The sequence below is a fragment of the Ursus arctos genome, unplaced genomic scaffold (genome assembly GCF_023065955.2).
Source record: "Ursus arctos isolate Adak ecotype North America unplaced genomic scaffold, UrsArc2.0 scaffold_24, whole genome shotgun sequence".
Classification (NCBI taxonomy): Eukaryota; Metazoa; Chordata; class Mammalia; order Carnivora; family Ursidae; genus Ursus; species Ursus arctos.
In genome coordinates this window covers 12,491,665-12,517,397 of record NW_026622919.1, presented here as the reverse complement: position 1 = coordinate 12,517,397, position 25,733 = coordinate 12,491,665, and the positions used below count along the sequence as shown (strand labels likewise).

The window sequence follows — 25,733 nt, the reverse complement described above, 5'->3', positions numbered from 1 at the left end:
GCTAGGTTGACAGTCCTCAACGCTGGTGTCCCCCTCCCCCCAACCCTCTCTCCAAACTGCACAATCCCCCACCACCACCACCACCACCACCACCACACCCTACATGAGAAGCTAGGAAAGTGGATGCTGTGGGTGTTGCCAGAATTCCCATGGTCTATTCCAACAGGCAGTACTTTTATACATCCTGTCGTGAATGGGGCAAAAACATTTTCTTCTGCTCTAGTCACTAGATTCAAAAGGAAAATACTGATCAAGTCTTCAAAAGGAAAGAAAAGCCATAAAAATAAGTGCTTTAACAAGGCAAACACTGTACTTCACATGGTCTTTAAGACCATTTTAAGGCTGTAGCAATGCATTTTACCACTAAGGTTATATTCTAATAATATAGTTGTCACCAGTTTCCTTCACAGAAATAAATACAGATGTAGCAGGGACTAGAGCACCCAAATGTTCCCATTCTTCTCAGTAACTTCGGATCATTCCCCTGCCCCGACTGGAAGGTCCTATTGCTCTGGCCAAAGAACACTGAGCAGGGTGTCCTTTGTGAGCTGAAACGAAGAAGAGCCCGTGTGGGCGGATACTCTGGTCTCTTCTTCCATTGCTTCTGAAGGAGGCAGCCTCTGGTCCCAGATGCTGACCTCCTCCAAGACCATGTGGACAAGAGTCCCCTCTCGGACTCACAGTGGACATGTATGGCAAGGAGGAAGCAAACCTCTTGTGTTAAGCCACCACCGTGACTGGGGGATGAATGTGTCTCAATGGCATGGAACTGCCAATCCCAACTAGTACAATGAAAGTGCAACAGTATTACATGCAGAACATGGTACCAACCACAAAGGAGTCTCCAGAGGCTAAAGGGGAGGGGGGGGGATGCAAGGCGGAAGCTTGGGGTATGGCCTTTCCACCTGAAAGACCAAGACCAGGTTCTTCGAATTCACATCCAAGACCATCACACACCCAACCCTTCCTTTCCTGATAACATGAGTCCAAGAACCAGGGAGCTTAGATCCTAAATTATTTGACACTCCATTTCTACAAATTTCTCCAGAAGCACCCGCTAAAACTTATCTTCAAGGCAGTCTGCAGCAGCAGCATCTGACATGCCCCCTTGTTCACTTATGGAATTGCTCCAGGGTTAAAAATATGGAGTACTAACAGACAGAATTCTTAGGAAGAGAGAATAAACAGTCTAGGAGTAGACAGAGTGAAAGCATGTGCCTTCTTCATTCCTACCAGGATTCCCAGAGCCTGAATCCATTAATCCTACTGCCACCAGCCTCATCCACAGACAGCTGTCCAAAATCCTTTTTGCTGTTGCTGTTTTAAAGTCCATCTTATAATCTAGTTCATTCTTGAGCACATGACCCTCCAAATACCTCTTCCTGAGATCATGCTGAGGCCCTCTTAACGAAACACTTGAAAATGAAGTCTCTAATAGAATATCATAGCTTAAAATCTCTCCAACACTGACAAATGCTTGCTTGCCTACTGATCCCGTTTTATCTGATCGGATGAATAGATATTACAGCTGTAGAAAAAAAAAAAGTCCATTTATGGATATCTACAAATGTCCTGGCTGCGTAAAGGCAGAGGGGCTGTGACTGGGGTATGTACCTCCCTTGATTAGCTGAGAACAGCTTATTTCAGCTGTTTCCTTCTGTATTAATACCCAAGAGAGAAGCAGAGAGGAGGAGTCAAGACGAGCTTGGTAAAGACGGAGTATTGAATGCCTAAAAATGTTTAAAGAATTCCATTTGCTGAGGGTTCTAAGGAACGAAAGGATAACATTTTCAGCCTGGTTGTTTGTAAGACATGGACCTTGCCAGGGAGCCATACCCTCAAAGACAATTCATGGAAAAACAGTACTGTGGGTAAATAGGATGTGTGTAGCTGAACCAACCTCAGTAACTATCCAGGGAATTACTGCTCAGAGTTGTCCCCATGTCCTTTACTCTTCAACCCGTGACAATAAAGCTCCACCCCCGACATCCCATCCACACAGCTCCCATCTGTAAATTTCACCCTGCCTACACCAACGGATCCCCTTCTTCCCTTGGCTTTCCTATACCAGAGCCCCTGGTTTTCTTCCTGCCTCACTGACTGCCCCTTCCCCTCTCTGGCACACTCATTCTCATCTACACAGCCAGTGGATGTCAGGGTTCTGCTGTGCTGACTGCATTGGCCCTCCCTCCCAGGCACACTAATCCTTGCCACGTCATTCAATCCTACCTTTAAGCAGATGACTCACACTTGCTCACCAGCTCTGGCCACCCCTCTCAGCTTCAGTGCCTGAATCCAGAGGACTTCCTGACATTCACCTTCAGCCCTTTTGGAGACCTCTAAGACACCTATTTCAACAGGTTCAAAAATCCTGTGCTTTTCCCCCCAAGCCTGGTCTTCTCGCTTGCTACACAATACTGAGAGACACCTTCACTCTTCTGATCTTTGACACCTGTCCATCCCCTTCTACTGCCAATTCATCACCATGTCCAGCTGATTTCACCTACGTAGACCCTGGATTTGTAAACCTCTACCACCTCTCCAGTTGTAGGAAATCTCTTACCAGAATGAGGACCGGCCTCCCATTGGGCTGCCCCATCCACTCTTGCCCACTTCTAGTTAGTTCTCTATATGATAGGTGTGATCCTTTCCAAAGAAATTCTGACCAGGCTACCTTCTTCCTTAAAGCTCTGTGAAAGATCCTCATGGGGCCTAGGCCAAAAGAATGGGTTAAAGATTTCTATTCAAGACCCACAAGATGGCCCCTGCCAACCTCTCCAACTTTTTGTCACTCTGCACCCTCACTCAGAACACTCCAGAGGGTGGGGCGGGTGGGCAAAATAGGTGAAGAGTACTAAGAGTACAAACTTCGAGGTTTAAGTCTCGGGGATGAGCCTGGCTAGCTCAGTCCGTACAGCAGGAGACTCTCAAGTCTTGGGGGTGAAAAGTACAGCACAGGAAATAAAGTCACTATTGTAATAAGGTTGTATGGGGACAGATGAGGAGTACACTTACCATAGCATTACATCACGTACAGAATGGTCAATTCACTATATTGTACACCTGAAACTAACTTTGTATGTCAACTATACCTCAATTTAAAAAAAGGATTCACCAACTAAACCCATAAAGTAAGTGGAGGTTAGAAAACAGCATCAATGTTCCCTTTACTGATCATTCGAGTCATTTTCATGAAACATAATTAGTACTTTGGCTTCATAAGGTTTTTTCTTGGAATTGCCATAGCTATGCAGCTATGGTCATGACTCGTGACTGCTCTAACAAAAAGAGTGCATTACTGCCGATATGCAATATTAAATGCTTGTTTTATGATTTTACAGTCATAACTAAAAGATTAACACAGATTGTTAGATTTGCTTTAAAAACTCCAGTAACTGAGGGCTGCTTCGGGTTTCCAGAACACAGTGCTCCCTTCCTTGTACATGCTGGTTGCTTTGCCCAGAAAGCCCTTCCCTTTCTCTCAACTCCTTTTCATCCTTAAAAGCTCATTCCTTAGGTGAGATTTTCCTGACCCCTCAGCCCAAGTTAGGCCCTCTTTTATCCACTGGCAGAGTTCTTACGCCTTTCCTTTATAATTCCATAAGCAGTCTATAGTCATTTGTCCATGTGACTATTCGATTAGTGGCTGGGTCCATTACTAGAGGGATTACAGCAGAGATGGTCTCACTTTATACCTTATTTATATCTCCAGCATTAGACACTGTGCCTGGCAGATAAAGCCATGTTATATATATACACACATATGTATCTGTATCTATATCTATATAGATATCTCCATTGACCAGATCATAACCTAAAATTTTTTTAACCTCACTTTGTGAAATTCTCCTGCAAACTTGTATTAATGTTCAAATAAAAGCTAACTACATAAAACGAGAAAGCTCTAAGGATAGAGTAGAAAGGAACTGTAATAAAGAATTAAGTCCTATCGATGAAGGACAGACGTTTACAGAGCTGGTTTCAAATGTTTAGAAGTTATGGAAATAGAAAATGATAAAAAAAAAATCTAGGAATCTTTTTAAATAAGCTGATTATCAAAAGTAAAACAAAGGTGTCACATCACTTTCAGCAAACCTCTCCATTATCAAACTTTAAAATATCAAGAATTCACAGATACTGATAAATTAGAGCCCTATCAAATAGAAACCCAAAATAGGAAATCTGGTGAGAGCGCGCGCGCACACACACACACACACACCACACACTGCCAATTCTAAGAGAAGCCAAGTTTGTGATGGCCAGATCGCATCCGACTCTGGGTAAGTTCAACATAATTGATCTCAACAGTTCAAAAAGATGGGCAGAGCAGGCATTACAGCAAACCTAATTACAAAGTTACCCTACCTCGGGTAAGAACAGAAAAGAGGACACTCCTAGAAAGTAAAATGCTAGGATTGAATTAATCTTTTATCAAATATAAACTCATTCCATGTATCTTTGAAACCTCAATTTAATGTTTGCCAGGCTTGACTGCACTTGTTTTATATCCTCCTCTCCCACCAGAATATAGGACAGGAAATTAAAGAGCACATTCTTACAAATAGATATTCTACATTTTAATATGAGTGATGGGGGTTGTGGGGACAACATCTGGATCCAAGTTGTAAAAAAAAAAAAAAAAAAAAAAAAAAAGTAATGCTTCAAAAATATATGAATCCATGAAGAATTTACCTTTCTAAAGCCACTTTTGGACGCAAGTTCATAAAAATCCATGTTTGATAAAAAAGTGAATCCATAATCACGATCTATATTCAAATACTAACCTAATCCAGTCACTTGGTTGTAGAATTCAGGCAACACAACCTCTGCATCTCATCCATAAAATAACCTGTCCTCATTTCAATATGAAGATTTAAGTAAGATAGCTATGTGACGTGCTTAACACCCAGCCGTGCACAAAGGCCATAGACGATCGAGTTTAGCTACTGTCATTTCCAGCAGTTAGCACAGTGCCTGCTAGATAACACGGACTAGATCTATATTCGAGATTTACAGTAGCCAACCACAGATGGAAGTCTGCAGGCCTCAGCATCAACCACAAAACCGAATGCTTCATACAAAAGGCCAGCTTTTTAAAAAAAGGAGGCAAGGAGGAGAGGGATAAGGAGACAGTAATGGAGATTATTTTAAAGGTCAAATTTGCACAAATAGGATTTGTGCATGCAAAAGCATGCAGTCTTATAAACTCAAAGTAATCCTAGGGTTCTGTCTAGCTCGAAGGATTGTAAGCAAGCTTTCAAAAAAAAAAAAAAAATAAGTCACAACTACCCACCCCATAGGCCTTTTCTCCTCTCCCTTAACTCCACTCAATTTCAGAAACATTGCATCCGGATTTACTGCTTCCAACCTGATTTCCTCTGATGCGTTTCTCAACAGAGCACTGTACTCCCACACTACCGCCAAGCACTGCTCAGATTAGGGTCCCATTACTTCAGTCTTCATCATGCTTCCCACAAAGTCAAAAACAAAGGTGGGCTAGTATTTATTTCCTCTACAGATTAGGAGAAAGGGGGACTCCAGAGCGATTACTGGGGCCAAAGAACTCTGTAAAAGACCACAAACAATTCAAATACCAGATTCCAACTCTAAGACATTCACATAAATTGAACAGTAAAAATTGTCAGCTTCGCCCCATCTGAAGTCAGAAAAATCCAACATTTTACATGCTAATAAAAACAGCATCAAGGCATGAATGGAGTTTTCCCCCCCCATCCTAAATCAACTCCATTCCTGCTTAAGACTAATTCCCAGCAACCAAGGATTTGTTTTGCATGAAACTTTCAACATGTTAACGGTATTTTTTTAAATTCAGTGCTATACAATTACTTTTCAAAGATGCTGTCCTTGTATGGAAGAATTAAAAGGCAGAAACAAACACTGAGCAGCAAGCAGCACTCCCATCTTCCTTATCCTCAAGAGATCAATAGCTGGGGGGGGGGGGGGGGCAGGGGGGGTGCCCAGAAAGTAGCCAGCCTGGGGATGACCAGTTTTGCTGGTCTTTCATGTCAATTCCAATCAACTGATATTTAAGGCTACTTCAAGTACAGGTTTGAGGATTCTGAAGTTCAAAGAAGATCATGATTAGTGTTCTCTGCCATAGCCCCCGCAAGAATGCCACGTATTTGCTACCCCTTGGAGAGGCCAACTCCCTTATTATGAAGAGGACAGGAGCCTAAGCTCGATTCAAACCAAGATCACTTATTTTCCAGTCCAGCACTCCCTCTGCGACTTTTTTGTATTTATGTGTTTTCCTAAAAGTATCCTTTAGATCTCTATGCATCTAAATCACACTTACCTTTTTTTTTTTTTTTTTTTTAAAGATTTTGAGGACAGTGAACACACAATGGGGGCAGGAGGAGAGGGAGAGGGACAGGCAGACTGCCCACTGAGCAGGGAGCCCAACTTGGGGCTCAATCCCAGGACCCTGAGGTCATGACCTGAGCTGAAGGCAGACGCTTAACTGACTGAGCCACCCAGGTGCCCTTACCTAAATTTTAAATTCCTGAGTGAAGAGGCCCTCTAATTCCTATGAAAACCCTCTTCCATACCAACAGCTAGTGCTTCTGTACACAGCAGGTCCAAGAGTAGATGAGCATCTGCTGCTTCAAATAGGAACACACCAAACTCCCCTCTCACGTGTTTATTCTCTGCCCCCTGATGTTCCAGGGTACAAAAATAACTCTCAAGTCCCAATCTTATCTTGTGTTGGAAATTAAGACCAAGTAGAACAAGGACCGTGGGTGAGGCTCAGACAGGTAAATAGCTATTTAACAATTAGCAATTCTTTCCACCGCCATCAATAGACACCCACACGCACACATACCTCTCACCCACAGTACTTGGTAAAAACCGAAATTTGCATAGAGGTAGAATGAACACCACACATGTGGAAAGACTTGGCCACCTAGTTTCCCACATGTAGCATGCAGGTGTTTCCATGCTGTATACTGCAAGACGTAACAAACCAATTTGACTACATTAACGGTCCTCAATTTGGGATACTTTGATAGAAAATACACTGGTGTTCCTTCCACGTTAATACACATGTGACTAACACGCACATGGTTAAAATTTGGCATCTTAAACCATGACCCAGACTGAACCGGAGTCCAATTAAACCTCTGTACCCAGATGCCATTTTGCTGAAAATAGAGGAATGTGGTAAGCTGAACAATGAGCATCAGGACCAGTGGAAAATCTGACCATGGGAAGTTCCACAGGTCCAAAGACCCAGGTACTCCCAGATAACATTTTACGTATGTTTCCCTTACAATGTAACACTGAGACAAGCCAGAGAGAGATCTATGGAAACCCCCTGTATCATTTTTCACCTTTCCTAGATGTAAAATAAGTTCAAAACAACAGTTTGAAGGGAAGCAAAACAAAAACCACCACCCATTTCTTCCAAAGGTTTAAGGAGCTTGATGAGAAAGAACCCCAGTTAGAGCTAGGGACATTTTAATCCTCTGCAGAGGAGATGTGGCTGAGTTCTCAGCAACAACCCCCCACTCACTGCCCCATCCTAGATTCAAAGGTTTCTCCCCCACCCCCCAGAAGACCGAACAGAATTATTTGAAAAGGCAGGCTATAATCCAAAGCAGGCAGTAACCTCCATACAGTAGGCACAAAGGAGCAGTCATGAAGGGGGCACTGAAGCTTCCTGCCCTCAACACTTAAGTCCTATCAAAAATCTTCAAAATTGGGGGGCACCTGGGTAGCGCAGTAGTTGGGCGTCTGCCTTTGGCTCAAGGCATGATCCTGGCATTGTGGGATCGAGCCCCACATCAGGCTCCTCCGGTAGGAGCCTGCTTCTTCCTCTCCCACTCCCGCTGATCAGGGAGCCCAACCCAGGGACGCAGGGCTCGATCCCGATCATGACCTAAGCCGAAGGCAGACACTTAATGACTGAGTCACCCAGGCGCCCCATTCTGGGCTCATTTTTAAAGGAGTTTAGAAATCTAGGACACGAAGAAAAATTTTCCAAGGAAAAATTACAAGACTTATTTGGATTTAGATAGAAAATAAATTTTGAGAAAGGTATGCATAAACATGTCATCAGAGCTGTCATTTTGTATATTTTCTGTTTCTATTACCATATCTGTATTTCCAAGGTCGAAACCTCCAATCAACACCACTGAAACCACAAAATAAAGGTAGGACTTCCGTATTTGGCTGTACTACTGTCCGGAAATAAGTTTTAAGGGCGGAGTTACTTTTTAGGTTCTTAATTAACATTTTTAAAAATGTTTTTATTTGATAGAGTGTGTACAAGGGGAGCATCAGGCTCCCCACCGAGCAGGGAGCCCAACACGGGGCTCGATCCCAGGACCCTGGGATCATGACTTGAGCCAAAGGCAGATGCTTAACCAACTGAGCCACCCAGGTCCCCAAGAGTACTTTTACTACAGAAGGCAAAACCAAGTAAACTCGTTGGTCACATGTAGTCACTCTTCACATCTTGTTTAGGGGGCTACTAAAAAGACGTGCATTTGCAGATTAACTAGCTACTAACATTTGTGTGTATATATTTCAGGTAATATATAAAATGCAAAAATCAGCTCTGGTGTAATACCTCAGTGTAAGATTAATAGACTAAGAGACATAGGAACGTAGCCTGCTCCCAAAGAATCAAAATTGGAAAGAGTCAAAGAAATGTTTGTCATTTGAAGCAGTTCTCTCCCTTGCTGACGGATTCCCATTAGACACAAACTCAAGGTCCTTCCCAGACTGGTCGTCTACACTGTAAGAAATAAAGATATGATCCTTAACAAAACTCCTAGACTTCAGAGCAAGATGCATGTTCATCTCCAGAAGACACAGCCATTTTTCAAATAAAAGGAATCTAGTGCTTGCTTTGTTTGCAGGTTCCTGGTGTCTTTTCTTTAACCACAGAGATTATTGGACGAGTACCTATACTTACTGGCAACAGCACCTAAGAATTAACGCCGCAGAGTACAAAGGTTTAGGAGCTACAGAACAGCAGGCAGATAACACTGGACGGGAACCGGGGCTAAAGATTTTGGTTGTCACATCAAGTCTCTTAAACTCTGCGGGCCAACCCCGCAGCTATAAATTCAAGGACCTCAACTACATCGTCTCCATAGTCCTTTCTTGCTTTAGAATTCTAAAAACATGGGGTGCCTGGCTGGCTCTGTCGGTGGAGCGTGCAACTCTTGATCTTGGAGTTGTAAGTTCAAACCCCACGTTGGGTGTAGAGATTACTTAAAAATAATAAAATTCCAAGAACGTGGCTCTTCCCGATCCTGTGACTACATAATTCACCAAGGAGGACAAGAAAGGGGAGGATTTAGATGTATATTAATTCAGATTATTAACGCACATTTAAACCCAAGCATGTTTTTATCATCTAAGAACATGTAACTTAATATCAAATCCAATGCTTTGGAAGAGCTGTCCAGGTTCTCTCTCAGTGACCAGAAGTGTTGCCCATCTCACATGAATATGTTCCACCATTTCAAATAAGTTTAAATATCTCAAGAAAATCTCCACATAGTCGCAGGCTGTTAGGACCAAATATACAAAATATCTAATTTAACATAAAAGGGATACAAAGAAAAGACAAACAAGGACCAAAAGATAACAATGCGTTTCAAATCTGAGATAAAACTCGGGCCTTCATTAGTTTTGTACCAATTAGTCAGCCAAAAGCACCTTATTCACAATCGTATCCAAGTTACTATTATGAACGCTTTATCTTTCCTGAGTTTGTGCTTTAAGACCTAGAAAGCATTAGGACAATGAGATGTATAATACAAAGTTTAATAAACCCAAAGCCTCATCCACTGAGTTATCCCCTGCTCTAGCCCTTCACCTTTCATCTTCTTCTACCACATTTTATGAGATTCCCTTTAGACCACTACAGCAAGTCTTAATCATACTAACTACTCCAGCTCCTACTTGATAATTAATCTTTATAAAATGCAACTTTGCGAGTTAATTTGCATCACATGAGTACAGACTCCGCTCGATACCGGCAGGTGCTATGGTGCTTGATGGTACAATTAAGCAAAAAGGGAAACTAGACTATGCATCTCAACTCTTATCCCTAAACTCGCATTTAGACCTAAATAAGAAACAGTCCTGCATGCTTCTGAACTACTTAACGTTCACGGGATTTTTAAAGGCACGCATGTGGTAGAGAGAAAATTTAAGAAGAATGAGGTTTTCCATCTTAATGAGTCATTCAGATTGAAGAAATAATGTGGAACTAAACAAAAGTCAACTTAATGATCAAACTCAGCATGTGAAAAAGTTAGATTTATTAAGATTTCGAAATCAGGCGAATGACTCATAACATGATCATTGTTTTGTAATCCACCTATTAAAGGTTAAATATCCGTGCACAGCTTATGATTACAAGCTCACCAAAGAAAAACACGTCAGAATAAGATAAAAGTAGGATTTGAATTATTCTCTACGTTGTTAGTTCAGAACCAAGCTGCAGGATCTAAGATTTTTTGTGTAATCTCCCATTTTCATATTTTAAGAATTACAGTTGCATGCACTCATTCAAAAGGAAAACACATTAAGCTCATTTACTGCCTCTTAATTTCAAGACAAATCCAAACGGAAACTAACAAAGGCCTTTACAAGCACATGCCTAGCTTTCTTGAATCGATGAGTTTTATTCCAATTACAACAAACGGCATCACAAATCATACTTTATTAGATAATCTAAGGAAAGGAAGAAGGAATGAAAAGAGAAGTAAAAGGGATTGGCTACTTATCTGTACAGCGTCAGATAGGAAACAACTACTGCCCATTAAGTACAGATCTTTACTAAAGCTGCCTGGTCTCAAGGGCACCAGACCATGGACCAACTACCTGACTTCTCTCTGCCCCCCCCCCCCCACCGTCTGCTCCTCCAGAGCGGGAGAACAGCGATGCCAGCTCCCCACAGGGAGGTGCACCTTGTAAGCACAGGCCAGCATAGTAGTACAGGAGTTTTTCTTTTGCAAATCTGAACCCACATGAAAATCCATCTTCTGTTGCAAACGGCCGTGCTCTGCAGCAGCCCTCTGCCTTCCTCCACAAAGGTATAGAACATTCTCCCAAGTTTAGCACCATGGAGAAGGCAAAACCACTGATGAGCCGGAAGTTCTGACAATCAGTACGCGGTTTTTAGAACTGTGATTTTAATAGGCTAGTTCTCATTCCCCTTATTAATATGTATGAGCAAATCTAATCTCAGTATCTCACCTCTGGTCCTATAACTTCCATACCGTAACACTCTGGACCTCCAACAGGATGCTGTCATATGGTATCAGCTTCATAAGAGACCCTTGGAATAGTGTCAAAACCATGCACTTTCTAAAATAAGCTGTTTTCTAAGCTCCAGTACAATGTATCTTTCACATGGAGATACAATGCTTTAACCCCCAGTAACTGCCACCTTCTTCTGCAAACTAGGAACCATGTAAAAAGATATGAAATCCTGTGCTGGCCCAGAAGCAGTATGTGGGGAAAAGCATGTAGTTCTATACCACATTTGTGGAACCTGCTTTTCTGCTGGGAATTGGCACTGGCAACATCTGGAATAGTATGCCTTCTCCCTCCATCCTGGTCTGTGCTGCTCCCTGAACTTGCAAGTCCCTTTCACCCCCCTCCTCTCCTTTTGCTCCAGTTATTTCCCTCCCTTTAGAAAATCTTACCATCTCTTCAAAGGAAATTCTCTGTACCCTACAAAGCCCAAATGGAAAGCTACTTCCTAATGAGCCCAGAAAACCTCTCCCCACCCCCACGGGGACTTCAACAATCCCGATCTCATTCAGAATTCTATTACACATTTTTCTTCATCCAGGGTTTCCCTATGCTCTGATGCCAGGGGCTCTGACCCATGCCCCACGGTGCCTGGCACGGTATACAGAGCAGGTCTACACATCCGGCATTATCTCCCACTACGAGCAGTATGCACAGTGTTACAGAGCTGAACGACTCTTCATTTTTCCACACCTCCACAGTCAAGTAAGTGGCCGAAGCCTAACGAACAGAAGGAACCATGAAGCAGAACACTTGGGTTCACAGCATGGAATCTGGACCCATACTGCCTGGGTTTGAAGCCCAGCTCCACCGTTTTGTGACCCTGGACAAGTTCCACACTTCTATGCCTCAGTGTTTGTTTCCCAGTCTAAAATGGGGGTAATACTGCTTACCTTTTCAAAATTGTGATGATCAAGGGCATTAATGGAAAGTGCTCAGAACAGCGTCTAAGAGTAAGCACTACACGGGTGACCGTTTCAAGTGCAGGGAAGTCCACATCATGGACTACTGTGCATGAACTTCTGTACATAGCATTAAGAGTCAAAAGTGCCAGTTTTTCTGTTGGTGAAACCACAGGAGTTGAATCGTACCCAGGAAAGCTTTTTGCTCAATTTAGCTGTTAACCAGACTCTCCTCTTACCCCATTTCTCATATAAGTTTGTCCAAGTTGTATCTAAAATTTATAAACAATTTCATGTCCCATATTTCTACCCTCGTGTCCTACCTATTGGAGTCACCCCCGATAATACAGATGGATCCTGTATTTCCCAAAATGCCAAAACTAAAGAGGTATAGCTGTTGGGGGGTTGGGGAGGGGTGGAGAAACACAGCCAAGTGAAGGCATTGAAGATTAACTGCCCTCATGCTAATCTTACTTTGTGAACCCATTCGTAATTCTGATCTTGTGCTAACAATTAATCAAATCATTCCCCTCCATTACATTTTTGATAGAAATCTATTTCCAGAAGCCATTTTCCCCTTTGTATAATTTAATAAAGGGCTTTAATGTAGCTACAGTAATTTCATCTAGATTTGACTGAATACCATACCAATCCTGAAGTGTTCACATCTCAGCCTGAAAGTCTAACCTACGGTTTCACAGTTTAGTAGAAAACAAGACCTGAAATAAAGGGTTTGTCATGGAAATTCTGACAGGAGGACAGCAAAGCCTTAATTCTGTCACCGAGAAATGTTTCCACGTTTCCCTTCATGGCATCATTCTTTCCTCTAATATAAATCCAGGCTTTGTAAGTACTGAAGAAGTTTCCATTTGGCTCTGAAGAATGTTTTCTGCAGAACTGTTTGAATGGGAAGCCCTGCTCCACCCTGCCAGCCTGGTAGGTTCCTCAGCACTCATTTCTAAGGAGGGGAGCAGCTCTGCGCTTTGTGGGACGCGCCGGGGAGGAAAGTGTGCAGAAAGTGAGCACTCCTACGTGTCCAGCACCTCGCCACAGTCACCGTTCGTCTTCCCCCCCCCCCCCACAGGAAGAAGATCTTTAAAGGGACTTATTCAGTTCTAACAGCTCTCAGGTGCTTCTATGGCCACGCTCATCTGGCCCTTCTCACATCAAGGCACAGAAACCTTTCAGGTACACGAAGTTTAAAAATATCAGAATCAGGGGCGCCTGGGTGGCGCAGTCGTTAAGCACCTGCCTTCGGCTCAGGACATGATCCTGGCGTTCTGGGATTGAGCCCCACATCAGGCTCCTCCGCTGGGAGCCTGCTTCTTCCTCTCCCACTCCTCCTGCTTGTGTTCCCTCTCTTGCTGGCTGTCTCTATCAAATATATATATATATATATATATATATATATATATATATATATATATATATATATATATATATATAAAATTTTAAAGATTTTATGTATCTCAGAATCAATGAAGTTGAGCTACAACGCCTTCTGGAGCATGCCAGGCTGGTTTCAGCTATCAGCCATCTCGAAGTACAAGAGAACATTTAAAGGACTGTACCAAATACGTGTAGTGGAGCTGGTTTAGGATTTTTCACCCTGTACCCAAGACCTTTTCCCCCCCATCCCGGCTGTGGTCCATAACTAGCTCTTGCTTTATTTGTGGCAATAAGATTCATTTTGGATTTCTAGATACTTCTCTAAAGACAGGAGGCACATTAAGTGGTTTATTCCTATTAGGTTTAGCATTGCATAGAACTTATAGATACAAATTAGCATTTTGAACAGACATGCTTAGCTTTGGAAAATACTTAAGTCACTGAAAGATCTATCCTAGTTGACATAACTAGGAACTATAAACTAGATTTAAAAAAATGGTATGCAGGCAGAAGTCACTGACCCTTCTGGTTATGGACATTCATATCATATCTCTCCTTTTATATAATCACACACCCAACAAATATTTATATAGCGTCTACCAAGTGCCAGGCACTGCATTAAACCCAGGAGACAGAAATAAGACTCACTCCTTGTTTTCAAGGCTAGCAGAAGAGACAAACGATGCAGGGTGAAGGGTCCTAGAATAGGGAGAGCATCCAGAACAGTAAGGAGGATGGAAAAGGTCTGAACTAAACTTTAGGCTAAGACTCACAGGAGAAAGAGGTGTTGGGGGGGTGGGTGGACAGGACACTTTCTGGGAAACTGCAACTTATTTGCCATGACTGGTGGGTGGAGAGAAGGAAAGCATCCTTGGGTGAGTCTGAAAAAGCAAAAACAGACTTGAATTTGAAATGTCCTGCTGAGGAGCTGAACTTCATCCTGAGAGCATTCATAGCAGAGTTTCCCTATTTTGAAAATACTTTGATGGAAAACAAATGAGCAAGCTAAGGGTTCATGGGCTTAAAAACTTAAGTCTGAATAACATTACCTAAGAAAGTGAAACATTCAGGGAAGTAATTTCATCATAAATTTAAAGCAGAAACTCCAATGTCAGATTCACCTGCAAAAATAAATATTAGGGTTTCTACTGCCTGGGAGGAGGAAGAGCCACTCCACAGGCTACCGCATCCGATTCGGGGGGGGGGGGGGGGTAAAACAGAAGGCTTCCACAAAGTGAAAGTAGCAATTCGGAAAGCCATTAATCAGAGATGGTTTCCAAACAAGGATACAGCACCAAGTGGGAATACCGACAGGTCTGTCCGTGTGTCCCTGCTTCTACCAAGTATTCATGCACTTTTGTGGAGGAAGTATTGGAAAGAAAAGCAGTTCCAACTGCCCCTCTACCCCACTTCTGTTTTAGGTATTCCTGAACAATTTCATCTCTGAAACGGAAATACTTTGATCGGACCTCGGTACAAAACCGCCAGAATTTCAAATTACAGTCTTCTGTGGACTGGTGTTCCTGGAATCGTATCAATGATCCCAGGAGCTCACTTATAGTTAACACAGCTTCCAGCCTGCGAAGTAACCAATGAGAAATGGGGTGCAGAGACACTGAACCCAGGCCTGAAGACAGAAAACCCTGGTGTCAACTATGAAAAAAATCAGCTTGTTGCCAAAAATTTAGGAGTGGCTGATCCAGTACATAAGGACAAGTCTGTTAAAGGCAGTCAACTCAGACCTCAGCCCCCCCTTCTATCTCCTGACAATGGCCCCCCAGCATCCTATAAGGCATCCCATAAGCTATGGTAAGAACAAGACAGCGTTGTCTGAAAAGCCGCCAACTCCATCCCCTCTATTAAAGGTCATCCTCCCCTAAATCGCTCTGGTTTTCTGGAATTCCTTTGCTTACACAGCCAAGACAAGACGGGGAGGGCAGCGGAACTTCCTTCTCCCAAACATCAACTTTCTTATAGAAGGGATGAGCAACACCATCCCTATCAGGTGAGCTGATGGAAAGATCTACCCTGAAACACGCCTTCAAAATGGAATGTCAGAGGCTAAGGGAAACCGATTTTTAACCCATAACCGCTGAAAAACAGCACTTCAATTGGAGTCACAGGTTAAGTACAGTATTTGGTGTGGGCTTAGCAGAGAAATGGCTCCAGGTTCAGGACGGATTCAGAGCATCTTGGAGCCCCAGAGAGGTGCATTCAATTCCCGGCAGACACCTCAAACACCCAGTGTTGGGCATTCAGAGCCAGTCTCCTGTCGATCACAGTCATGGGGGGGAGGGGGGATTCTGACGCACTCTTTAGGGTATCTTAAAGATCCTGGCTTAGTTGTTCATTTTGATTTGTGACATTAACGAATAGAAAAAGCAGAAAAAAAAACATGCTAAGATCAATCAGATCAGGTGACGTAAGTGTTTGGCGCAAAGAAACAGGTCCCATTTGGAGCCTGTTTATCACTGAAATTTGAGAAGTGCGCCGTTGGGGGGGGGGGGGGTGTCATGCTGGCTCAATCCCTTTTCCAGCGGTGAAAGCAACAGAGGAGACGATTTTGGCTCCACTGCCCCAGAGGAAGACAACATTCGAGCAGCGTGGTGGACAGCCTCTCCTCTTCCAGGGCAACAGCTCTGGGAAGCAGCCGGAGCACGAGACTACCGACTCGAGACAGACCTTCGAGGTCTGAATCTCCACATCATCAGTGATCAGGTCAGACAAACCTTTCTTGCTCGGGCGGGGGCGGGGGGGGGGGGAAGGAGGAGGGGATGGGAAGGAAGAGGCTGTCTGGGGGAGAAGGCCCAGCTCTCTGCTAGCCTCACAGGAGAAAATCAGCACTGAGTAGATCAAGCACACCAAGAGAATGTGAAGCCAAAGCCAAAAAAAAAAAAAAAAAAAAAATCAAAAGGCCACTTCTGTCATCAAGGGTATTTCAGATCTACAAAGGGACAAGCTCACCTTCATCTCTAAGAATCTTAGGATTATTTCAGGGCTCCTCGAGCTACTCTGCACTCTTTGTTCCCCCCAGTGTTTACAGGCCCCTGGTTTCGCTATTTAAGGCAGCAAATGTTCACAGTGGGATCCTCCTGTGTGACCCGCCCAGGTAATATCCACTTTTTCAGGGCTGTCCACCTGGACTGCAATCTAAAGAAGGGCAGAGTGTCCATGAAGTGCAAGGGGCAACAAGCCAACAGATCTTCAGAAAAGTTTCCTGCTTCCACTCAGAGTGCTTCTTGGGGAAGGGAAGTGGGGGGGGGGAATCTTTATGTGGTTGTAAAAGGCTGTCTAAGTCACACAGATTAGAAACCCAGTTTTGAAGGGTGACACCTCACATCTTCAGTCAATGTTAAGAACCGGAAGACTAGGGGCGCCTGGGTGGCACAGCAGTTAAGCGTCTGCCTTCGGCTCAGGGCGTGATCCCGGCGTTACAGGATCGAGCCCCACATCAGGCTCCTCCGCTATGAGCCTGCTTCTTCCTCTCCCACTCCCCCTGCTTGTGTTCCCTCTCTCGTTGGCTGTCTCTCTCTGTCAAATAAATAAATAAAATCTTAAAAAAAAAAAAAAGAACCGGAAGACTAAGTGAAATAATGACGATGTTAAAGCTATCTTACATGAAGAGATGACTCATTTGGAACATACGCACCTCTCTAAAGTATACTTAGCTACAGATATTGTATCTACCGGCCAAGATGACATACTACATACTGGGAGCTAGAAGTTGCCTCCATCAGGTGAGAAAAACTTGCAAGCCCAGCTGCCATCTCCAGAGGGCAGGTTGCCAAAGGCACAGGACGAGGAGATGTCCTCCTGAAGAACGGGACTAACAGAACAGGCAAGATTTTAAGTTGGAGAACATGAAAACAGGTGTATTCTAACTTAAACGTATTCTAAAATGGCCAGATGTTAAGGGCGCCTATGTGGTTAGTGGGCAATTCCTGGTCTCAGCCAGGTCTTGATCTCAAGGGTTGGGAGTTCAAGCCTCCCGATGGGATCCATGCTGGGCATGGAGCCAACTTAAGAATGGCCAGATGTTAGTGCTTTTGAGAATGCCAAATGGAAATGTTAGGTAACTGTATATTTGTGCAGTTGAAAAGCACCATCCTGAGCGAACATTCTGAAGTTATAGGATAATTAGCATATGCCTACTTAAAGTCAAATATAGAGGACACATACTAAACAAAATGGGACAAGCAGATAGCATGTGACGGATGGGTTGCAGTTGCAGTTTATGAATTAAGATCTGTAGATGCAGTACAGAAACTCCTATAAGGAGACCTGTGGTTTTTACTTCAAGGAACAGTGCACAAAGTACATATTCATTGCTCTATTTTGTCCAGTTTGTAAGAACTAAATTTCAAGTATTAAAGGCAATTCACAGAATACAAACGGCTAAAACAAGTTTGAAAAATGTTCAAACTTATCCAGATGAAGATGGGGAGCTGGGGGGACTTTCACCTACCAAAGCAAAAATGTCAAAGACCTGTATTCTCTAATATTGGTAAGAGTGAAAGGAAAGGGGGACACTCATTAATGCTGAAAATGTAAATGGTTACATTTTGAGAGGAACGTAGCTATACTCATTAAAATTTACGATGTACTCCTGTTCTAGGCATTATAGAAATACTAGCGTCCAAGAATATTGTTGATAGCAACATTGGACTAGTAAGAAATTAAAATAGAGAAATGGATGAATAGGTTTGATACACCCACACATGCAACCATTAAGTTAGGACAAATGTTTTAACAGGGAAGGATATCCACCATATACTGCAGGGGGGGGCAAACGGCAGGATTTAAAACTTCGATCTCTTAAAAGCTATGAATGGATATCTTAAAAAGAACTTATCCCTGAGGGAGAGAAGAGAGAAGGGCATAGAATTTCACTTTTTACTTTATGGAAGTTATGCTGACATAAGACAACCTGCTAATCCACTAAAAAAAAAAAAAAAAACTCCAGTCTGGGGAGGAGAATTATGCAGCCCCCCCACCCCGCGCGCCTAATATGGCCATTCTTATTTCAGCAAGACTGACTCCAACAAGGTCTAAAAGGGACCAACTTTTCCTGAAGTCTTATTAAAAAAAAAAAAAAAAAGTAGTTTAAATAAGCCCTCCTTTCTCAAGTATTCTTGTGTTTCCATAGGTTCCCATCCAAACATTACAACAAGTAAATGCCAATCACAGCAGCTCAGAACCACACTTTTCACATTTAAACTTCCTAGAAAAAAATTTAAAGAAATTTCAAGCTGAGACCCAAACATTGCCTAATATAAGTTCAGGTCCACAACTAAGAAATGTAAAGAGCTCCACCTTCCTTTCATCTTTTATAAAAAGGGATGCAACACACTGTTCTCTTTATTCCTTAAAGGAATACCCCTTGATTTCCCAATGTAACTCAGTGATTTTTATTCGACAGGTATTTGAAGCACATCATAAAGGTATTAACACCATAAAATAGCTGCACCGAAAAATAGATTAACACACAAGTTCATGAATTTGAAGAACTTTAAAAGTTAAGCTAACTCACAAGCACAATTTTAAAGTACACAGTGTCTCCCTGGTGGCCTTACTATTAAATGGTGTTAGGATAATATCTTCCAGGTTGAATGTACACTTCCCACTTGCCCTAATAAACCAATGCCCAGATGGGAAATGTAACCAGAACTAAACAAACATAATATAGCGAGGAGAGCTAGAAGGTGGGCTAGGAGCCTGAGATGCCTTCACAAGGTACAAAGTATTAAGTTTAAACAAATAGAAGGGAGAGTATAAAAAAAATGAGATACTTGACGTGTGTAAAATGGGACTACAGATCCAAGGTGGAAATAAATGGATTTCTTTCCAGATGCAATGAGTAGTACAAATACACATTAAAGGTCACATTCACACTAAAGGAAACACGGAAACATGTGCCTCCTAGCAGAGCAACCCATTCTAGTCTAGGGAACTTTAAAATGTGCTAACTTTGTTCCGAACAATAATCCGTAATCAAAAAATTACCAGAATGATGCATGGCCTAAGATTAGTTACAATGAATGAGTCCAACCCAATACATAGGTAAGAGATAAAGAACAAAAACGAGCAAGAACAAGAAAAGCCACATGAATACAAAGTGATTCCATTTCTTTTCCTCAACACCCACACGAAGACAGCAGTTTCTGACAAGAATGTTCTTGGCAAAAAATAAAGTTACAGGAAGGCTTTTTTTCTTCAATGAGAAAAAGGCAGCTCCATATGCAGATTACTAGGCAATACGATTTTTTTTTTTAACGGCCCAAATTTACAGACCTCATTTTGAAAATATCTTAATTTTTTTTTTTTTTTATCACAAAGACTAGAAATACCATTCTTGTTTGGAATGCTTATTTCTTGTGGTACTTGAAAATAAAATCCAACGTGGCAGCTTACCTTGGCACTGGAAGCCTTGTTTCCCAAACCCCCTGAAAAACAGAAACAACAAAGTATCTTAACATATTTTGTGTTGTATACCATATTTTAAACCAGTTACGAGACAAAGCATTCCACAGAATTAAGGATTTGTACATGAAAACAAATGATTTAATAGGAAAAACACGCCCAGACAGAGTACTGAATAAACTCAACATTGGGGGAAAAACAAAAACCTCTGTATGGCCCCCAAAGGCTCACTGAATTATTTCAATGTTTCAAGGTTCTTTGCAGTTTACACTTTGTTAACCATACTTAAGTTTCCAGACAATAGGACTATGATATTCAGAGTTGGCTATAATATTCAACAAATAAAGACTATGGTTGAAGGAAGTGCTTTAAATCTGTCCCTGAAGACAAAATGAAGAGTCTTTTTCTCAAACTAAAGAGGGGCTTTATTTGTTATGAATGTACTTAAGATAGGTGTCTAGAAACCGCCAAACTGTACCACCCCACATTAAATTTTAGTTTAAAAGGAGACAGATTTCACAGAATACCGTTTTTATCGGTGGCATTTGAAGTTATGACCTAATTTTTTAGACCATCAATAGCATTCAAAGCAAACAGAGGCTATTTTCTTGTAAATTACTTTAGATTTACCCTGAGCAGAGAGCTCTACCATGGACATCAAATTGTAAACACTGTTTCAACTACGATGAACTGCATTAAAATTCTTAATCATAATCTCTTGCTTTACATAGCATTTTTGACAAAGCACTTCACAGATCTTTATATATGACTCAGTTATTCCCCCAAATATACTTAAGCACGAACATTTATAGTTTTAAAGTATCAGTATTTTAATATTTAAAACAACCTTGTAAATTAAGGACCCACAGAAACAATGAGAGACAACTGAAGTTAAAACCACTGCTAGGTAATCCTAGTGAATATTCTCCTGGAACTTTCAAGTAGTTTCTAGTTAGGCAGAGAAGCGCTACAGGAATTACTCTGGGAGGAAGCGGACAGGGAGACCTTTATTTTCTACTTCACATTACACCTGGTGACCTGAAGGGTCATAGCAGTTCACCAGGGGCTAATCCTTTAGAATAACTGATAGTGGAAAGACAGTAGCTAACCTAGTTATGTATGTTGTCAGTCCCTTTCCTAATTCACCTACTTCCCAGAAGTAGTCAGCAGTCTCGGTGCTTTTTATGGGATCCCACAATCGGCATGGGAGGCTAAAGAAATCCCCTTAACGAGCTGCAGGAACCTCTTGCCCTGATGCTCCAAGAACTTTCTAGATCACCTTATCTACAGTTACTTTGGGCACAACTGCCTCATATGCTGACTTACACAGTGGAAGTCATTCATAGAGGAGGCTGTGCTTTTCATAAAAGTACTTTTGAGTTTTCTAAGTAAAGGAAAAAGCACCTCATCAGCACCGTGTTTGTGGGACTCTCCCTTAGAATCTATCACACCTGGGGAAAAGTACCTCTAACAGCCATCCATGAAGGAAAAGCATCCTAGCACATTTGTGGGGCCTTTAGAGGTGATTTCCTCCAGATGTGATATTCAGATAATGCCACCCGTAGAGAAAAAAATAAGCACATTAGCGGGGCTCTTCATTTCCCCCACCTGTGATGAATTCAGATGCCATCCGTAAGAGAAAAATTAAGTATCTTACTAGCACATTTGTGGACTTCACCCTTGGAGTTGTTTTTCCCCAGGGTTTGATGGATTCACACAGCCAACCCTAAGTTCTGCCTAGGGCCCCAAGAAGATACATGCCATTCAGAGGGTTAGTGGTACTGTCCCCCCAGTGCAGCCCCTGACCTAGGAGAGACAGGAATTACGGAACCCCCGCCATAGCTCTGACTTGGGCAGTTCCTACCTACGTTTATGAACAGGAGGTAGAAAAAGGTCAGGTATCTGCCAACCTGAGGGGGGGGGGGGGAAAAAAACTGCTCCCTGCTCAAACTAGAGCACCTGGGGTTCCCTTTCTAAAGGGTTCGACTTTCTAAACTTTGGGGGTATTTTTCGGGGGAGGGGTGTCGAGGTTTCGAGAGTCAGTAAAAGCCACCGACTCTCACTAGAAAAAGGTATATACAGTTCTGCCTAGTTTCAAAGGGTTCAGAGACCCCTGAAGGCCATGCCTTTATCAGTCCTCCCCACCCCCCAAACCCGTGGGCCCACAATACCGGCGTTCACCGTAAACTCTGTACCTGGACTCTAACACCTTACAGTAGTTTTCTTAACTAAGGCCTCTGTTCTCATCAACAGGGCTGCAGGTCTAATCTCGTGTTGACAGGGTCTATTTTAAATGACTCCCTCTGCCCTTCTGCCATTTGCCTGCTCCGTTTTAACTCCCCCTCCCCCACTGCAAGCTTTCAACAGTTTGCTGCCTCTCCACTCTCCCTGGGCTCACCCAGGAAAGTGCAGTCTTCCGTGCCCAGCAGATACAAGCTACAGTAGGCAAGGACCCAAGGTTCCAGGGGAGTGCGAGCCCTCTGGGAAACCACACACACACACACACACACACACACACACACACACACACCCCCCCCCCCCCCCCCCCCCCCCCCCAAGGCGCCCAGCCTGGCTCGCCAGTAACTTGGACCGCGCGGCGCAATCGCCGCCGCTCCCCGGTTAGTTCGGGCGTGTTTCTCCGGGAAACTCTGCCCTTTGGATTCTCTTTTTCGCTCTTCCCTTCGCTCACACCCAGCAAGCAGCGGCTCCCCTGTCTGTACAGAAAGGCGGGTGCGCCTGGGAGACGTAGGAGACACTAGACCCGCAGAAGGGGATCAATGTCACTGAAGCGCGAGGCCAACCTCCTTCCTGCGGCAGGGGGTGTGTGACCTGGCGGCGACTTCCCCGGGAGTCCTGCCCGCGAGTGTCCCCGGCGCGCGCGTGTCGTTCCGCGCGAGAGTTCGGACTTGGCCGGCTCTCTCCAAGTTCCGAGTGAGTCGGCCCCAGAGTGGGCGCGCCCGAACCGAGGGGTCCGAGCGAGGGTCCCCAGGACGAAGTGAACCCGGACTAGAGAGGGACTGGTCCCCGGCCCCGGTCGCCGCGAGGGGAGGGGGTCCGGGCGCCCGGCCGTGCGCCCCGGCCCGCGCGCACCTACCAGATGAAGTCAGTGCAGTGGCTGCAGAAGGTGGGCTGCTTGAAGAAGCGGGCGATGAATTTGTGGTCCTTCACCTCATGCACGTTCTTCTGCCTCAGCGCCCCTTTGCGGGCGAAGCGGTTGGCCACGTCCTGAGACGCCGTGGAGTCGTTGGCCGGGAAAACGTCAGCCATGGTCCCCCCAACCACCTCTTGCCTCCGCCGGGGAGCGGCAGCAGCCGGGGAGGGCCGGGGGGCGGGGGCGGGCGGGGGAAGGGCGGCGGGGCGGCTGGCGACCCCGGGCGGGGGGCGGGGGCGCGGGCCGGCAGCCGAGGTCGCGGCAGCGGCGGCGGCCGGGGAGAGTCGGGCCGGAGCGGGCGCGGGAACCGGAGCCGCTCGCTCTCTGGCTGGCTCGCTGGCTGGCCCCACGCTCACTGACAGCCCGGCGCCCGGCGCTCGCGCTTCCTACTCTCGGCGGCAGAGGCGGCCCGGAGCGGCGCCGCCCACCGCGCATGCCCCGAGCGCGAGAGCCGCGGGGGCGCGCGGGGCCGGGGGCGCGCACGGGCGCCCAGGGAGTCGGAGCCTCCGCGTTTTGCGAGCAACCCCGGGAGGGGAGGTGGCGGCCTGGACCGGGCCCGCCCGAATTTGGGAGCGGAGGAGGACGCCAGGAGGGGCGGGCCGCTCTCCTTCACCGCCTTTTTCCTTTCCTCCTTTCTTTTTCTCCCTCCCCGCCCTCCTCCTTTCTTCCGCTTCTCGGGCACTGCACGCTGCTCTGCCGGCTCCCTCCTCCCACTCCTCAGCTCATCCTTCCCCTCCCGGCTCACCGGCTGCCGGCCGCCCTTGCTCCGGTGAGAAGTCCGACTCCCTGCTCTGCGCAGCGCCCCCAGCTGCCTCTCGGTCCGACCTGCCCCGAAGCTCGCCTTTCCTTACCTTCCAGGATCCGCCGATGCTCTGGGGCACGATGCTCAGGCTTTCTGTCGCTCTAGCTTTGTGTGCTCTAAAACGCCCGAACCCTCACCCCACCCAACGCTGCTTATATATGACAAGAGCAAGGGCGTGTTTGTAAATCATCGCACACGAACCCTACCACCTGCGTCTTAACTGCTGAGCTGTTTCTCGGCTGCATCTTGTACAGCCCTCTAATATGCACGTGGGATGGTTAAAGGACTTGTCCTAGTTATTTATCCCGTTACTCGCTGGCCACTACAGTGACAACGTTGATTGTCAGCCTTTCCTGATTTTACAAGTCCAGAACCTTAATTTAGAAATCATTTTGCAGCCTAAACTAATTACTGCAATAGTGGCAGGTGCGGAGTGCAGCCAGGACACTTGTAAATTACCAAGTAAAACTGCTTGTGAAAGGGTAGCTGGCGTGGATCTGCAAAGGACGCACTTGGGGATGTACCAGCTAATCACTTGCGGAATATTTATTAGTTCTGCCTCGAGGATGCTAAAATACGGAAGGGAAACAAACATCCCCCAGCATTTCACTATTGTTTTACCTCACTGCCAGATTCACTAAGTTCACAAAACAACTATACGCGCTGAAGAACATCAAGAAAAAGAACACATTGTTTACTCTTCAAGACGTTTAGGGGAAAAAAGACAAGGAAAAAAAACTTCGAAGGTCCATGTCATCTTAGAGCATATCACAAAGATCATATAGGTTACCATGTTTTAAGATTGCCTAATTGAATGCTTGGTTCTAGAAATGTGCTTTATATTTTAGCAAGTGTAAGCTATTGACTGGCCATTAGTGGAGCCTGCACTTTGCTGGCCCATTTACAATCTCTGGAGCCAATGTTGTCAGTGCTTAAAGAGACTGCACCTGCTTGATTCTCTGGTCAGAAATCTTACCTGTCACGGGAGCGCCCCCAGGCCAAGGAAGCAAAAAAGGAAGAGGTGAGAGAAGGAACGAAAAGCAGGGCACATTGGGAAAATTGATCAAATTTTCCACAAAACACTGTAAGCATCCCTCCTGAGCCATGGTTGTTTATTACTGATGATTGTAAATCCAGTAAAGCACAGTAGAATGAAACCCCCAATGCTTTCCTCATAACCATCTTAATTTAAGAGTGGTCCTCACACATTTTATGAAGACAAGACTCTTTCTATTTCCCTTAAGCTTTGATGTAATGATAAAAGAAAAACATGGCAGAATTGGAGGGTGGGGTTGCTGATACTGGAACCCCGAGGAAAGTAATAGGGAAGACGAGCTAAGAACTAAATGGGCTATGGCGGCAGCCTGATTATCTCCCAGGTGTGGAGTGGAGTGACTGATCTCAGCAATGGGTAGACCAGATGAAGACAATAGATCTCTTTTCTTTCAGGTTGTGGCTTTGCGTTCTTGCCTCAGTTGTTACTGTTGTTCCTTGTGGGTATAGAAAGAACTCACTAGAAGGTGGTTGACTGATAACTGGGCTAAGCTTCAGTGGTCAATTGCCTACAGCTTAGCACAATTGTGGGGGAGGGAGATGCCCCTGGAGCAGGATTCCCAAGCAATGGGAAGGACTAATGGGAACGTGGGCCACAGTTTTGCCCCTGCAGCCTACCTGAGAAGCCTCCTTGGTAAGATTGAATTGGAGGGGATTACAGAAAGGAGGAGAGGGAGTGGTCAGTCAGTCTTGGGCGTTAGTAATTATTGTAGAG

The 25,733-nt window shown here is 44.5% G+C and overlaps 1 protein-coding gene across 3 annotated transcripts in view; it reads right to left on the bottom strand.

Annotated features, from left to right (window-relative positions):
• The window catches only part of PRKCA (protein kinase C alpha), a 384,286-nt gene extending 360,925 nt beyond the window's left edge, over window positions 1-23,361 (bottom strand). For all 3 annotated transcript variants that reach the window (XM_044389116.3, XM_026512416.4, XM_057318221.1), the window contains exons 1-2: window positions 23,107-23,361; window positions 20,004-20,035 (exon numbers count right to left, since the gene is read on the bottom strand). In XM_044389116.3, coding sequence (XP_044245051.3) covers window positions 20,004-20,035; window positions 23,107-23,279 — 205 coding nt within the window. In that variant the 5' untranslated portion in view covers window positions 23,280-23,361. The remainder of the gene's footprint in view (window positions 1-20,003; window positions 20,036-23,106) is intronic.
• Window positions 23,362-25,733: the final 2,372 nt, after the last annotated feature.